Source organism: Hyaena hyaena, unplaced genomic scaffold (genome assembly GCF_003009895.1).
Source record: "Hyaena hyaena isolate Hyena2069 unplaced genomic scaffold, ASM300989v1 scaffold_121, whole genome shotgun sequence".
Classification (NCBI taxonomy): domain Eukaryota; kingdom Metazoa; phylum Chordata; class Mammalia; order Carnivora; family Hyaenidae; genus Hyaena; species Hyaena hyaena.
The window spans coordinates 1945265-1958732 of record NW_024080753.1 but is presented as its reverse complement, the minus strand read 5'-3'; the positions used below and the strand labels follow the sequence as shown (position 1 = coordinate 1958732).

Here is a 13468-nt window from a genome sequence, read left to right as displayed (position 1 = left end):
CTCTCCAGGTACTCAGGAGGACCCTGTCCTCTGTCCCCAGGCCAGGCGAACCTCAAGCCCCTGCTCTCCTACCCCACCCCTAATTCCCGCAGGCTGCCCAGCAGAGGGCAGCACCGAGGCGCCGCTCACAGCCCTGGGCTCCGCGCTCGGGCTCCAGGGGCTGTGGACGAACTCCTAACCCCTCAGCGTCGGTATACAGTACTTCCTCACAGCCAGCCTCAGGGTGGCCGAGAAGGTTAAAAATGGAATATACGTAAAGAATGAAAAGCACACAAAGGCCCGCAGTAGATGCCCAACCGCACAGCTGTTCCCGTGGGGGTCATCTGGCGGGAGACCCTGTGGAGGGGCCTGGGGGCAGAGGAGGCTGGGGGTGCAGAGGGCTGGGGGTGGAGGGGACGCCGGTGGGAGGGGCCTGGGGGAGGAGGGGCCCGGGGGAGGAGGGGCCTGGGGGCGGTGAGCAGAGCTGGGGCCAGCATTACTGCCTCCCTTGGGGAAACTCTACTCTTCCCAGTCTCCCCGGAGAGGCGCAAGGGGATTGCATCCCGGCCCCGCTGCGGCCCTGGACAGGCTGGGGGTGAAAGTGTCCCAGGAGAGGCCAGTAAGCCGCAGAAGGGCTAGACACCCTAGCGGCCCACGGCCGGCCAGGAGCCTTCGGGGATGTGGGCCCCGCTGGTGAACACGCATGTTGCATGCGCCCCTGCACAGGCACTAGCAGCGACATCTGTGACAGCTCAGTCACTGAGACTGCTGAAGACCCAGCCCCCAGGCCCAAAGGTGTGCCCGGGGGCCCTGCCAGGGAGGCACCCTAGAGGGACCAGAGGGGCCACTCTGAGGACTGGCAGCGACAGCCTCCTGGCAGGACACCACCCCTGCAGGAGGCGGAGCCCACCTCTGGCAAGAAGAAAGCAAGGTCTGGGGGAAGAGTGTGCCCAGCGCCACCCGGCTGACAAGCGGGCGCGCAGTTCCGGTGACGGGACCCGACCTCGGGGACCCCTCTAACGGCAGCACTGGCTGCCGGCCTCTCCCAGCCGCTCCCCCACGCCCCCCACGCCCGGTGCCCACTCACCAGCACGTGCCACACGTGCTCGCTGGCCCTGCGGAAGCTGCAGAAGCGCACGCTGGCGCCCAGCAGGCCCTGGCCGCCCCACATGTTGCTGGGCACCACCTCCACCTCGCGCACCTTCATGGTCTTCGTGCTGAACACCTCCAGCTTCACGGGCTTCTCCACGTTGGCCTTCAGCAGGGCCTTCAGCTTGCCGTTCTCCTTGTTCTGCGGGGGCAGGGGGGCTGACTCCAAGCCCACCCCCCCACCCCGGGGCCCCTCAGCCTGGTCCGGGTCTGAGACAGGGGAGGGCCTGGGCGGCCAGCTGCTGCCCCAGCGGGACCTGGCGTGGGCGCGGGAGGCCCCCACCGCCCCAGGCACCACCACGCCCGCCTCCGGCAGCCCCTGGGAAACCGCAGCATGGCACGGCTGCCCTCTCCAAGCCGCCCCCCGGCCGGAGCCTCCGCACCTCCCGGGCCCCGAAAGAAAGACGGCTCCAAGAGTCAGGCCGAGCACAGGGCTGGAGAAGGGAGGTGGGAGGGCCTCCCTCCAGGAGAGCAGGGAGGCAGAGCAAGACGGGGCCAGCTGTGGGACAGGACACACACACACACACACACACACACACACACACACACGCGCACGCACGCGCAAGGCAGACAGACGGAGCGCCGGGGAGCCTCACCAGCCTCGAGTGCCCGATGGTGATGATGAAGTCAAAGTAGGGCTCCAGGCCGGCCTGCTGGGCGGGCGAGTTCTCCTGCACCTGTCCCACGGCAGCGGCCGGTCAGCACACCGCCTCCGTGACTCGCCCGGAGAGCCCCAGCCCCCCATCTCAGAGACGGCCGGCGGCCGCCACCACCTCCCGTGTCCCAGCGAGGACGCATGCACTGCACTGTGGGCGTGGCCCCGGCAACGCCACCCCGTCTTGCTACCTTCCTGGGCACAGACTTTCCTCTCTAGGAAATGGCTCTTGTCTGGTCACGATGCACACACGCATGGTGTTCCAGAGACGCCCCACGGGGGAGCCCGGGCAGCCCTGGGCTTCTAGTAGCTTCAGAGACAGGGAGGCACCGGGGACCGGGAAGCCAGAGGGTTTACCGGGAAGGTTTCAATGTGGACAGGAGGGGAGGGTCCCAGGACAGATGGACCCAGGGCTGGGCTCAGACAGACAGACAGGGGGAAGGCCGCCTGTGGCCGGATCCCCGAGGGCCCCAGACCCTGTGGTGACAGACCCATGATCAGCTGGGCAGGCGTGGGAGCTGCTGGGGAGCGTGGGGGAGGGAAGCAGACCCAGGGACTGACTCCAGGGCTGAGCCAGAGCAGGGCGCCTGGCCTCGCGGTCTCTTCCCCACTACAAGCTCCCCGGGGAGCCACTCCTCACCCAGGGGCCCTGCCCGCACAGTCTCCAAACACACAGCGTCCCCGCGGGGGTAGAAATCATCTCAAAGGCCCCATTTACAGCCGGCTCAAACAATGCAGCCCTTATGCCCAGGGCTGGACCCCGCGGTGCGCCCCACACCCGCACCCCTCCCACAGGCCTTGGGCCTTGGGCCCTGGGCACCTGATGCCCTGCTGCCCAGAGGACACTGGGCTCCACGGCCTCCGCACGGAAAGGCCCTGTGGCCTCTGCCACCCACGAGCCCCAGAGCCGTGGACGCCCCCGGCTGAGGGAGGCTCACACTGAGCCCCTGGACCTGGGACCCCGCCCGGCGGTGTCACCGTCTCCCGAAGCTGCCATGACTTCCCCTGACGGTGAGCTCAGGGACCTGGCTCCAATCCCAGCTGGCCCGCGACCAGGGGGTCCTGGCCCCGCCAGTCTCCCCTCATGGGCGCGCTGCCACAAGGGGTCTCATGAAAGCCACAGGACGGTTATCAGGGACACGTGTGAGGGGGTGCTCCTCCCTGCTCAGGACCACTTCCAGGCCACCCCGCCCCTCCAGTAAGGCCCCTGCTCCCGAGACCAGTGCCCCCAGCTGCCCGCTGCCCTCCATCACTGTGGGGTCCAGAGGCTCGGGCCTCCAACCCCCGGCCCCGCCCTCTCCCACCTACCCCCTGCACCTGTACCCAGCCTCGGGCCGTGACCTTGGCCGTACTCCACCGCCCTCGCCGGGACTTTGCCCTCACCCGCTCCCACACCCCCACTCCAGCAGCAAGCGCTGCTCTCTGTCCCATGCTCAGGGTGGGGGGTGTCTCTCAACACCCCCACCCCACCCCACCCCACCCGGTGAGCCTGTGTTCACTCTCCACTGTGTTCCCCAGCAGGGGTCTAACGTAGCCAACCAACAGTGACACCCTTGCTGAGGACTGGCTGGGTGCCAGGGCTCTGCCTTGCATTTAACCCTTATACTCACACCAACTTACCCACGAGGAAAAGCCCCCCGCACACTGTAACAACCATTGCCTGGGGGGCCCTGAGGGGCTCCAAGCTTGCGGGGAGGGGGTGTGGCCGCAAGGACTTCTCCAACACGCCTGGCACATGGCGAGGATGCTGGCACTGACAGAGGGCAGCACGCGTGTCCTCCGTTTTTTAAAACGTTAGTAAAGGGGCGCCTGGGTGGTTCAGTCGGTTAAGCATCAGACTCCGGCTCAGGTCATGATCTCACGGTTCGTGAGCTCGAGCCCCGCGTCCGGCTCGGTGCTGCCAGGACAGCATGCATGCCTGGCCGCATCCTTCACCGCCGTCCCCCTTGCACGGGCCGCCCTGTCTACGCACACCAGCCTCACCTCCCGTCTTCCTCAACACAAGCACGGCCCACCTCGGGGCCTCCCTCTGCCCACAATGTTCTTCCCCTCCTTCCTTCCCAGGCATTTCGGCGAGAGGCTCATCCTGACCCGGCGCTCACTTCCTCTGCTTTCCTCTTCTCCCCACCTACGGCCTACGTCTATTTCGTCTGTCCGCCTCCTCCCAAACGTGCGCTCCATGCCAGGAGGGACAATGTCCGTTCTGCCCCTGCGTTCTCTCTGGCACCCACAACCCTGCCTGCCGGAGCAGGTGCCCGAAAGTATCCGCTTCTGGGAATGGAAGACCCCCAATGCTTGCCCCCTCCAGGCCCCTCCGGTCTTCAGTGCCCCCATCGCCCCACCCCTCCCTCTTGCCAAACCCTCAATTCCTTCGCCTTCCGTCAACCCGCTGCGGAACTCCCCTGGACGGATCCCACTGTGCACCTTGCCTGCAGGGTGCCTCCCGCGGTGCCAGACGGGGGCCCATCAGCAGCGCGGAATCCCGGCGCCCTGCCCGCGCCCGGCGCTCCTGCACTGGACAGAGCCTCCCACCCGCCGGACGCCTCACCGAGGCGGCCCGCCTGCCCGCGCGCTCAGCCCTGCATCCGTCCGCGGGCCTTTGCCCGCTGAGCTCCGGGGTCGGAGCTCCGCGTACACACGGCCACCCCACCTGCCCATCTGCCCGCTGGCCCCTCTCCTCACCCCCAGACTCTAGGAACCCCCCCCCCCCCCCCCCCCCCCCCCGTCTTCACTTTGCCAGAACCTCCTGGTCGCGGCGCCAGGACGACTTTCTCCGCAGCGCGTCTCCGCGGGTTGCACCCGAGGCGCCCGCTGCTGCCAGGCGCCCCCGCCCTCTGCGCCTTCTCCCGGCTGCCCCGGGCTGGGTCGCACGGCCCCTCGAGCCCCCGACCCGAGGCCCGTGGACCCCACGACGGCGGCCCCCTGGACCGAGGGCGGCGGGCTGGCGCCTCGGCGTCGCTGGCTCCCCGCCCCCCACCCGGGGCCCAGCACGGAGGCGACCGCGAACTTGAACCGCCGAACCCGCGCGGTCTTCACCCGCGCCAAGGGCCGTTCCGGGGCGGCCCCTCCCGGAAACGCTCCCGCTTCCTGCTGGGCTGGCCCTCCGGGCGGGCGCCGGGCCGACCGCGGCCGCAGCCAGGCGGGGGCCGGCAGGGGGCCGCCCCGGGGGAGCCACAGCCCAGCCAAGGTCCCCGGCGCCGCGCGGGCGACTCACCCCGTGCAGGTGGAAGCCCTCGGCACCGCCCGCCGGCGGCTCGGCGCTGGCGCCCAGGCCCATGGCGGCGGCGCCCACCGCGCAGCCCGACCCCGCGCCGCGCACGCGCCCCGGCCGTCTCGGCGCTCGATTGCCCGGCCTTGTCACGTGGCCGCCCGCCCCGCCCGCCCCGCCCGCCCCGGATTCTGACGCCCTTAGCAACCGGCCCGCCCCCTCCGCTGCCAAGGACGCGCGCCCCCAACTTCCGGCCGCGAGAGGCGCGCCCGGGACCCTGTGTCCGGACCCCGGCTCGGCGCGGCGCCCCCAGACCCGGACTCGGAGCCGCGGGCGCCGGAGATGAGCGCCGGCGACTCCTCCCTTATGGTGCGTGGCCCGGGCGCTGCCCTGCCTTTCCCTTCGGGGCGCCCGGCCTCCGCCCCGCGGCCCCCGCGCGCGGCTGCCCCCGGCCACCCTTCACCCGCCGTCGCTGCCCGCCCTCGGCCGCTGACGAAGGACCCGCCAGCCTCTGCCCCGCTGCGCCTGCCGAGGGCATCTGTTTCCTCTGCACGCTGAGCCCCAGGCCGGCGTCCCCACCCGGCCCTGCCCTCCAGTGCCCCCAGACCAACGTACCCAAAACCCACGTCGGTCGTCTCGCCGTCCTGCCCCCTCCCTGCCTCCTCCGCGGCCCCATCTCCGGGGCCGGCACCGCTGCTCGATGCTGCGGCCTTAACCATAATCCGCCTCAGGTCGCTCCTACCTGGGTCCTGACCTCGCCCGCTGCTTTTATGCCCTCGGCCAGGACCGCCACCGTCTCCCCCAGGCCCCGCAACAGCCCCCGCCCACACACACCATGAACACACCCCTTCTCCCGCTCCAACCCATTCCAGCTGCTGCCTGTTACCCCGACGGTGGCGTCTGGGCCCAGCACGTCTCTCCCCAACCCCCGTGCCCGCAGCCTTTAGGGGAAGCGAGGCTTCACTTTGGAGTCTCGGCCCCTGGGGCTGCACGACCTTTGTGAGGCCTCACTCTCCATGGGCTGTAGCTTCTTTAACCGTGAAGGGTACGGAGAGAATAACCCATAGGATGGAGAGCTCTTGATACAGTTCCCGATAGGCGGTTAATCCACAATGACTCCCGAGTCTAACCAGCCGGGTCACTGTTCTTACCATGAGCCCCTCCCTTCCCCTCGTTCCCTTCCTGAGACAAAGCCTAAGTTGAATTCTCCCTCACGCTGAGCCATAGTCTGTGGATAATCCACACACACCTCCAAACTCCTCGCTAGGGACTCTAGGGACCAGCGTGGAGCTGCTCCTGGGGCTGGTGGGGAGCAGAACGAAGTCTCAGTATCCTCTCTCTTGCTTGTGCGGAACGGAGGAGGGGACCAGGGGAGAAAGCGGGTCAGAACGGGCCGGAGAAGGGCTCCTGCAAGCGTGTGCTCCTCCCTGCAGGCCGGGATCGTTTACTACAGCCGGGAGCAGTACTTCCGCCACGTGCAGCAGGCTGCGGCCCTGGGCCTGGACAAGTTCGGCCATGACCCTGTACTGCAGTTCTTTAAAACCTACGGGATCCTCAGAGAGGGTAAGGACTTGGCAGCGTGGCCTCCTGACCTCGGGCACCAGCCGGGCACAGACACTCTGGCTCGGCCTGGGTACCTCCTTCCCCCCCAGGCATGTTGCCCTGGAAAGCTACACTCAGTAGCTAGATGCCCCGGTCAGTCCACATGTGGCTGTGTGATCCTTACCTAGCTGACTTTTGGGCATCAGAGAGCTCCCCACCCGTGCTCTCTGCCCCTCAGTTTCCCTGTCTGGAAAATGAGGTGGAATGGGGTGGGCGTGGTGGGGAGACGCGGCTGGACCAATCCCGGCTCGGAAACTGCCGAGCTGGTGATGCAGGGAAAGAAGTGGTAGGTGTGGCCAGGAGCCGAGGGCAGAGGAGCCTCATGCAGGTGCTCACTCCCCACTGTTCACAAGGTGGTCTGAGCTAGGGGCCAGCCTCCGGGGACACCGAGGGGGACATGTAGTCTGTGGCTCAGCTGGGAGTGCCCTGAGGTCACGCTTAGGAGGGGACCCCCAGCCCCAAATCCCAGCCTGCGAGTACTCCCAGGTTCAGCTTAGCTCCCAGCCCTCCTGCCTGGACCCTGGTGCCCGTGGCCTCTTCAGGGAACCTGGGCCACCGGGGACGTTTGGGACCAGTTAGTCCAATGATTCTGGCTGAAGCCAGGTGGTGCCAAGTCCTGGGTCAGCCCCGAAAAGGGTCCCCCTGCATCTGCCACAGAGCCCCCCCCACCGACCGCGGGGCCTGGGGCCCAGGAGCATAAGCACCTGGGCCCTTCTTTGCAGAGCGCATCCAGGACGCCATCAGCCACCTGGAGAGCATCCGGAACCACCCAGACGTGTCCCTGTGCTCCGTCTTGGCCCTCATTTATGCTCACAAGCGCTGCGAGACCGTCGGTGAGTGCGGCCGTGCCCACGGCCTCGCCCCTGAGGTGTCGCCCGCCAAGGGCTGTTGGCGCCCTGACGGCACCTGTTGTTGGCCCGTGGGGAGCGGCTTCCACTCCCTCCCCCCGGGGCCTTGAGGAAGACCCAGGGCCGACTGAGTGGAAGCCAGGCGCAGAGAGGGTGGCAGGGGGAGGGTCCTCCTTCCAGATCCCAAGAGTTGGGAAGGCACCCTGCTTTCCTGTGCCAGGACCTTGACGAGACAGATCGGGTTGACGTGAATAATTCCACCCGTAATGTCCCGCTCCCTAGAGCCAGGGAAAGATCCCAAGACACTACAAACAGCTGTTTCCCCTCCCAGGACAGACGGGGGGCCTGGGGGGCTGGGGGGGCGCGATTTGGTTTGGTCTGTCTGCTCAGCCGGCTGCTGGGCACAGAGAAGAGGCACATCTGAGCAACCCCAAGGGCAGGCGCCCACCGCTCCCGGTTCCAGCTCCGGCCCCGAGTCCTCTCCGTCGTGTTTAAAGGGGCCTCAGCGCGGCCAGAGGCAGGTCCCCGGGCCCTCGGTGCCTCCCCGCTCCCCCCACTCCCGCTCTTCCTCGTCTCGGATTCGCAGACCAAGAAGCCGTCCGGGAGCTGGAGAGCAGCCTGAAGGAGATGCGCAAGGCGGCCGGCGGGCCGGCCCTGTACTACGCCGGCCTCTTCCTCTGGCTCGTGGGCCGCCACGACAAGGCCAAGGAGTACGTGGACCGCGCGCTGCAGGTCTGCGGCAGCCTCCGGGAGGTGCGCGCACGCGGGCGTCACCGCGCCGCCCGTCACGCCCCACGGGCTTGGGGGTGGGGGTGCGCCTGGGGTCTCGCGGGGCCCCCACCCACGTGGTCTCGCCGCCAGGGGTCCAGAGTCTAGTCTGCAGACGGTGTTCTGCGGCCGGCACTGTCTACTTTTAACATCTTGAATTCGTTGCCGACGTTTAGAAAGCAAAATGTTTTTACCGAAAGGCCAGATTTCCTGGGTCTTTTGGCAAATTAGAGGAGTTGGCTACACTGCGGGCCCACTGCCTTCTTGGGAGGCCTGCTGGATGTCAGCAGTAGGTCGCACGCACGGTGGGCCTCACACCCTCACACGCGCTGGGCCTCACGCGCGGCGTATCCCGTACGGGGCACACCTCACGCGCGGCAGACCTGCACTGATGAGTTTGAAGCCTCAGTGTAGGCTCAGTCTAGTCTCCACCTCAGCAGAGGTGATCTCACCCCCAAAGGGGTGGAAATTGGTTCCCAGAGGAGGGGGTGAAAAAAATCTTACTGTGTAAGTATAAAATACAGAAGGGTGGGAGCTAAAAAAAAAAGTATAGAACACAGATTTGCACACTACATAAACAGGTAGTGTATCTGTGATATTATAGTGTCTCGGAGGGCAGGGGGCTCAGTCGGTTAAGCGTCAAGTCTTGATTTCCACACAGGTCGTGATCTCACGGTCATGAGATCAAGTTCCACACTGAGCATGGAGCCTGCTTGGACTCTCTCTCCTTCCCTCCCTCCCTCCCTCTCTCCCCCTTTACCTTCTTACCCCACTCACACGCTCACTCGCTCGCGCGCTCTCTCTCTCTCTCTCAAAAAAAAAGTCTTGGAGGGAGAGGAAACAATTAGGGAAATTGAAACATCAGCAAAGGCTCCTTCGGAGGCGAGTGAGTGGTAAAGAGTGAGAAATACGGGTCTGGGGCGTGAGGGAGCCTTCGGGGCCGAGTGTGCAAGTGCACCTCGGACCCCACCTCAGGCGCGGCCGCCCACCCAGCGGAGCCTGGGGGAAGGCTGGCGCGGGGCTGGCAAGGCCCCCAGCTCAGAACCGCTCGGGCCGCCCGCCGCGCTCGGCTGAGCCCCGGGGAGAGCTGCAGCCGTGCCCCCCGCCCCATCCCAGCGCGAGAAGCCGGCCAGTGGCCGCGCCCGTGAGAGTGTGTGGCGGGGCAGCAGCGCGGGGGGCGTCAGGGGAGCGCCCTCCCAGGCTGAGCTTTAGCCACTAGTGGTAGCGGACCGGGTGGGGGGCTCCGGTCAGGGGGGCTGCGCCGGGAAAGCGGTCAGTGCGCATCCTGACGGTGGGAGAGAGCAGGGCCTCGGGGAGGAGTGGGGCCGCGTGCGCATCTCCGTCCTGTTGCGCCCCCAGGGCTACGTGCTCAGAGGCTGGGTGGACCTCACCTCAGACCAGCCCCACGCGGTGAAGAAATCCATCAAGTACCTGGAACAAGGCACGCAGGACACCAGAGATGTGCTGGGGCTCATGGGAAAGGTGGGCCGCGGGCGCGAGGGCCCTACCTGGGCCGTGGGGGGGGGCGGGGGTCCCTACCTGGGCTGCGGGGGGCAGGGGGGTCCCTACCTGGGCCTCCGCGGGAGGGGGTCCCACGGGAGACTTTGGGCCAGACGCTCTGTCTCAGGCCGTCTCCTGGCCGGTGGGGAGCGGGTGCCCAGAGAGAGTCCGGGTCCCACAGCAGCCCAGGGCTCGTCTCCTCCTGTGTGGGGTCCCCTCGGGGTCCCATCCTCAGGGTCTGCCCTGTTGTCTCTACCTTTTACGCCCCACTCTCTCTTCCCTCTGGTTAAATTCGGAGGGAGGAGGGAGATGGCGTAGAAGTTTGGTGTCTTCTGATCTCCACCTAAATTACATTCTTTATTTCTTACGTGACCCTCACGGAATCAACCAATGAAAGAAAAACTAGCCTCTTAGTCTCTTCTCTTTGTCTGTATCTTAGAAAAACGAATGTGTCCTCATTCAAAAAAACACAGGAGGCTGATAAACTCAAAAGATGAATTAAAACGGCGCCCTTCGCCCTCCCACTCCACACAGCTCACGTGGCCACTTTAGGGCCGCGTCTCCCAGTCTGTCTTCCACGCGTGCGGCTCCGGGGTGCCTGGCGGGGCGTTCTGGGGGCACCCTTGGGACCGGCACCTGGGGGGGAGGGGCCAGAAGCAGGACCGGGTGGCAGAAGTCACTTTGTGATGCAGCGAAGGCCTCAGCCGACTCGGGGTTCCAGAGCTGGGGTGGCCCCTCCCCGGCCCCCTCCCTGACCAGCGGCTGGGTGGGGGCCGCCCCCAGGGGACAGGGTGACCCCACGGGGCGGGCTGCCCAGAGGGCCGGCAGCTCTCAGCCCTCCTGGCCCTGCAAGGGTCCTCCCTGAGCAGCTCCGCAGGCGGGGCCGGTGCTGTCACTTAACACGGCGATAATCACAGGGCATCCCTTTCCGTCATTTGAAGATGCCACCTCGAGCATCTCCCCCGTCGCGCGGGCCTAATGTAATTTGCCACCCGGTCTCCTGCTGTTGGACGCTGAGATCGTCTTCAGCTCGCAGTGAGGGCGCTGCAGGGAGCACGTGTACGCGTGAACCTGCATCTAGAACAGTCCCAGTCCTGTTTCTAACGAGCCCCATACGGGCGGCTGCCGGCCTGACAGCAGCTCCCCTCAGAGCCCAACGCCAAGTCCCTCCGGAGCCGTGCCCTGGGCCCTCAGGCACCTGGGTCGTGCCACGACCTGGTGGCCGGCAGCGGCCTGGACAGAGGGGGCACAAACCGCTCTTTAACGGGGTACCTGCAAGTGCCAGCTGACCCTGGGCCTGGGCCATAACCTTCCAGAAAGCGATTTGGGGGCACCTGGGGGGCTCAGTGGGTCAGGCATCTGACTCAGCTCAGGTCACGATCCCACAGTTCTTGACTGAGCCCCGCACGGGGCTCCCTGCTGTCAGCGCAGAGCCCGTCTCGGATCCTGTCCCCTCTCTCTGGCCTCCACCACCGGATGCACATTCCTTCTCTCTCAGAAATAAATAAACATTTTTGAAATTTTTTAAGAAAAGAATACGAATGGGAAACGAGTGGGCCGTCTGTGGGACTCGAAGGGCCCAGCACGCTCGGGCCTCCCCCCGGGGCGGCCTCCGCGGCCGGGCCGTGTCCCACGCCTGCCTGGGGCTCAGCCGTCTCCCGGCACCCCAGCCCGTCCAGGACCCCGAGACTGCTGTGGGCCTTGCTTTGTCACTCAGTGCTGAGTCCTTCCCCAGGGGCCTCGGGGGAGGGCCTGGCCCCGCGGTGGGGGGGGGACCCGCAGTGCCCGTGTGCCTGGCTCTGCCCCTGGGCGGCGGAGATACGGACCCCCCCCCTCGTGGGCACTGACGGAGGCTCTTCCCTTGGCCTTTCGACAGGCGACCTACTTCATGACGCAGCAGAACTACGTGGGGGCCCTGGAGGTGGTGAACCAGATCGCCGGCCCCTCGGGCAGCTTCCTGCCCGCGCTGGTCCTGAAGATGCGGCTCTTCCTGGCCCAGCAGGACTGGGAGCAGGCGGTAGAGACCGGGCACAGGTGAGGCGCGACGCGGGTGGTACGGCGCCGACGTGTTCCCGCCGTCCCAGCCGGGCAGAGGGGATCCCGACAGTGTGTGCTTGACGGGACAAGACACAAAAGTCACTGCTTTCGGACCGTGATGCGATCAGAGGGCGGGCGGGCAGGACACACAGAAATGGGCACAGCTAGAGGTCTACGCACGTCGGCTGAGAGAGAGCCGGAGGGAGCGACCCAAGGAACCCAGAGCAGCCGGGGCCACAGGGCCACAAGCAGTTGGCTCTAAGCAGGGCGGGCGGGGGCGGGGTCACCGGTGACTTGGCTGAGGCCGGACGTAAGCGCTGGGAAGTCCCTGGGACGTGTGGGACAGACCCCCAGTCAGGGCGACCTGGGAGCCCGGTCAATGTCATGGAAATAAAGACCACTGCGGGGGAGGGCGTGTCTGATGGGAGGTTTTCCTAGGATGGCATTTTCTAGATAAACTGAAGCTTATCTCTTTAAACGCTTTAACTATTTTTACTAAGTAATTAAGTATCTAGTAATTCTAGATCGGATACTACTCATGTTCTCCCCAAAGAGAGTTCGCAGACTGATTTTTTTTTCCTGAGCGATGGCACGTCACCCCCATGAAGCGCTACTAGACTGTGGTCATACACCCCACAGTTCGAAACCACACATGTCGCAAGCAGGCCTCTTCCTTCCCCGTGGAGGAATGGTGATTCCTCCGATGGCCATCCAGGGCCTTTGCGTCTCAGAGAGAGGCGGCCCGTAACAAATGAACACGATCGGGCCGGCTCCACCCATGGGGGCCAGCTCGTGCGGTGCGTGTGGGCCTCGGCCCTCCCGTCTCGCAGCGGGAACCTGGCCAGTGTGCTCGGCAGGAGCCAGGTCAAGTACGCCCAACCCAACGGGGGCTTGAACTCACCACCCCAAGGGTCAAGATCAAGAGTCTCATGGTCCTGGGGAGCCAGCCAGGCGCCCCAGCCCCCATTGTTTTTTAAAATCTCTGCCTCCTCTAGGTATGTATCTCTTTCCATCCCTAATGTTATTTATTTTTCCCTTTCCTCTTGTTTTTCTTCATCAACATTTGAATAACTGATTTCTTTTATTAATCTTTAAAAAAATGTCTTTAATGTTTGTGTTTGAGAGCGACAGAATGGGAGCAGGGGAGACAGGGAGAGAAGGAGACACAGAGAGAGAGGGAGACACAGAATCGGAAGCAGCTCCAGGCTCTGAGCTGTCAGCACAGAGCCCGACGTGGGGCTCAGGCCCATGAACCGTGAGATCATGACCTGAGCCGAACTCAGACACTTAACCGACTGAGCCACCCAGGCGCCCCTTTAATGATCTTTTTGAAAAGTCAGCTTTTGGTTTTGTTGGTGGTCTCTCCCACATCTCTGTTTTCTGCTTTATTCGTGTCTGGTCTCTATGATTTCCTGCAACCTCTTCCGTCTTCTCTTGGTTGGATGCCTGGCCATCCATTCTCCATCTGCTTTCAGAATATCAGTGTGTAAGTCCCGCAAGGTACCATTTTTAGCAGTATCTACATGTTTGGATATGTATATTTTCAGTATCGTTTTGGCTCTAAGAATTCTCTAATATCCATTCTGATTCTTCTTTAGTCCCTAAGTTATTTAAGGGTTTTTTTTTGGGGGGGGGGGCACCTGGGGCTTCGGTCAGTTGAGCATCTGACTCTTGATCTCAGCTCAGGTCGTGGTCTCAGGGTGTGCTGAGCACTGAGCTTCC

General features: G+C 65.0%; 2 protein-coding genes across 8 annotated transcripts in view; one reads left to right on the top strand and one right to left on the bottom strand.

The window, feature by feature from the left end:
* GORASP1 (golgi reassembly stacking protein 1) overlaps positions 1-5096 on the bottom strand; it is a 28376-nt gene extending 23280 nt beyond the window's left edge. For 2 of the 4 annotated variants that reach the window (XR_005529291.1, XM_039237184.1), the window contains exons 1-3: positions 4998-5096; positions 1725-1805; positions 1067-1270 (exon numbers count right to left, since the gene is read on the bottom strand). Coding sequence is in view for 1 of the 4 variants with exons in the window: in XM_039237184.1 (XP_039093115.1) it covers positions 1067-1270; positions 1725-1805; positions 4998-5060 (348 nt within the window). In the remaining 3 variants the exon portion in view is untranslated. The remainder of the gene's footprint in view (positions 1-1066; positions 1271-1724; positions 1806-4997) is intronic. The other 2 variants (XR_005529293.1, XR_005529292.1) reach the window with 2 other exon arrangements.
* A 153-nt stretch (positions 5097-5249) lies between these two features.
* The window catches only part of TTC21A (tetratricopeptide repeat domain 21A), a 31573-nt gene continuing 23354 nt past the window's right edge, over positions 5250-13468 (top strand). For 3 of the 4 annotated variants that reach the window (XM_039237176.1, XM_039237175.1, XM_039237178.1), the window contains exons 1-6: positions 5250-5360; positions 6425-6554; positions 7316-7426; positions 8028-8194; positions 9569-9691; positions 11586-11743. In XM_039237176.1, the coding sequence (XP_039093107.1) occupies positions 5334-5360; positions 6425-6554; positions 7316-7426; positions 8028-8194; positions 9569-9691; positions 11586-11743 (716 nt within the window). In that variant the 5' untranslated portion in view covers positions 5250-5333. The remainder of the gene's footprint in view (positions 5361-6424; positions 6555-7315; positions 7427-8027; positions 8195-9568; positions 9692-11585; positions 11744-13468) is intronic. The other variant, XM_039237177.1, reaches the window with a different exon arrangement.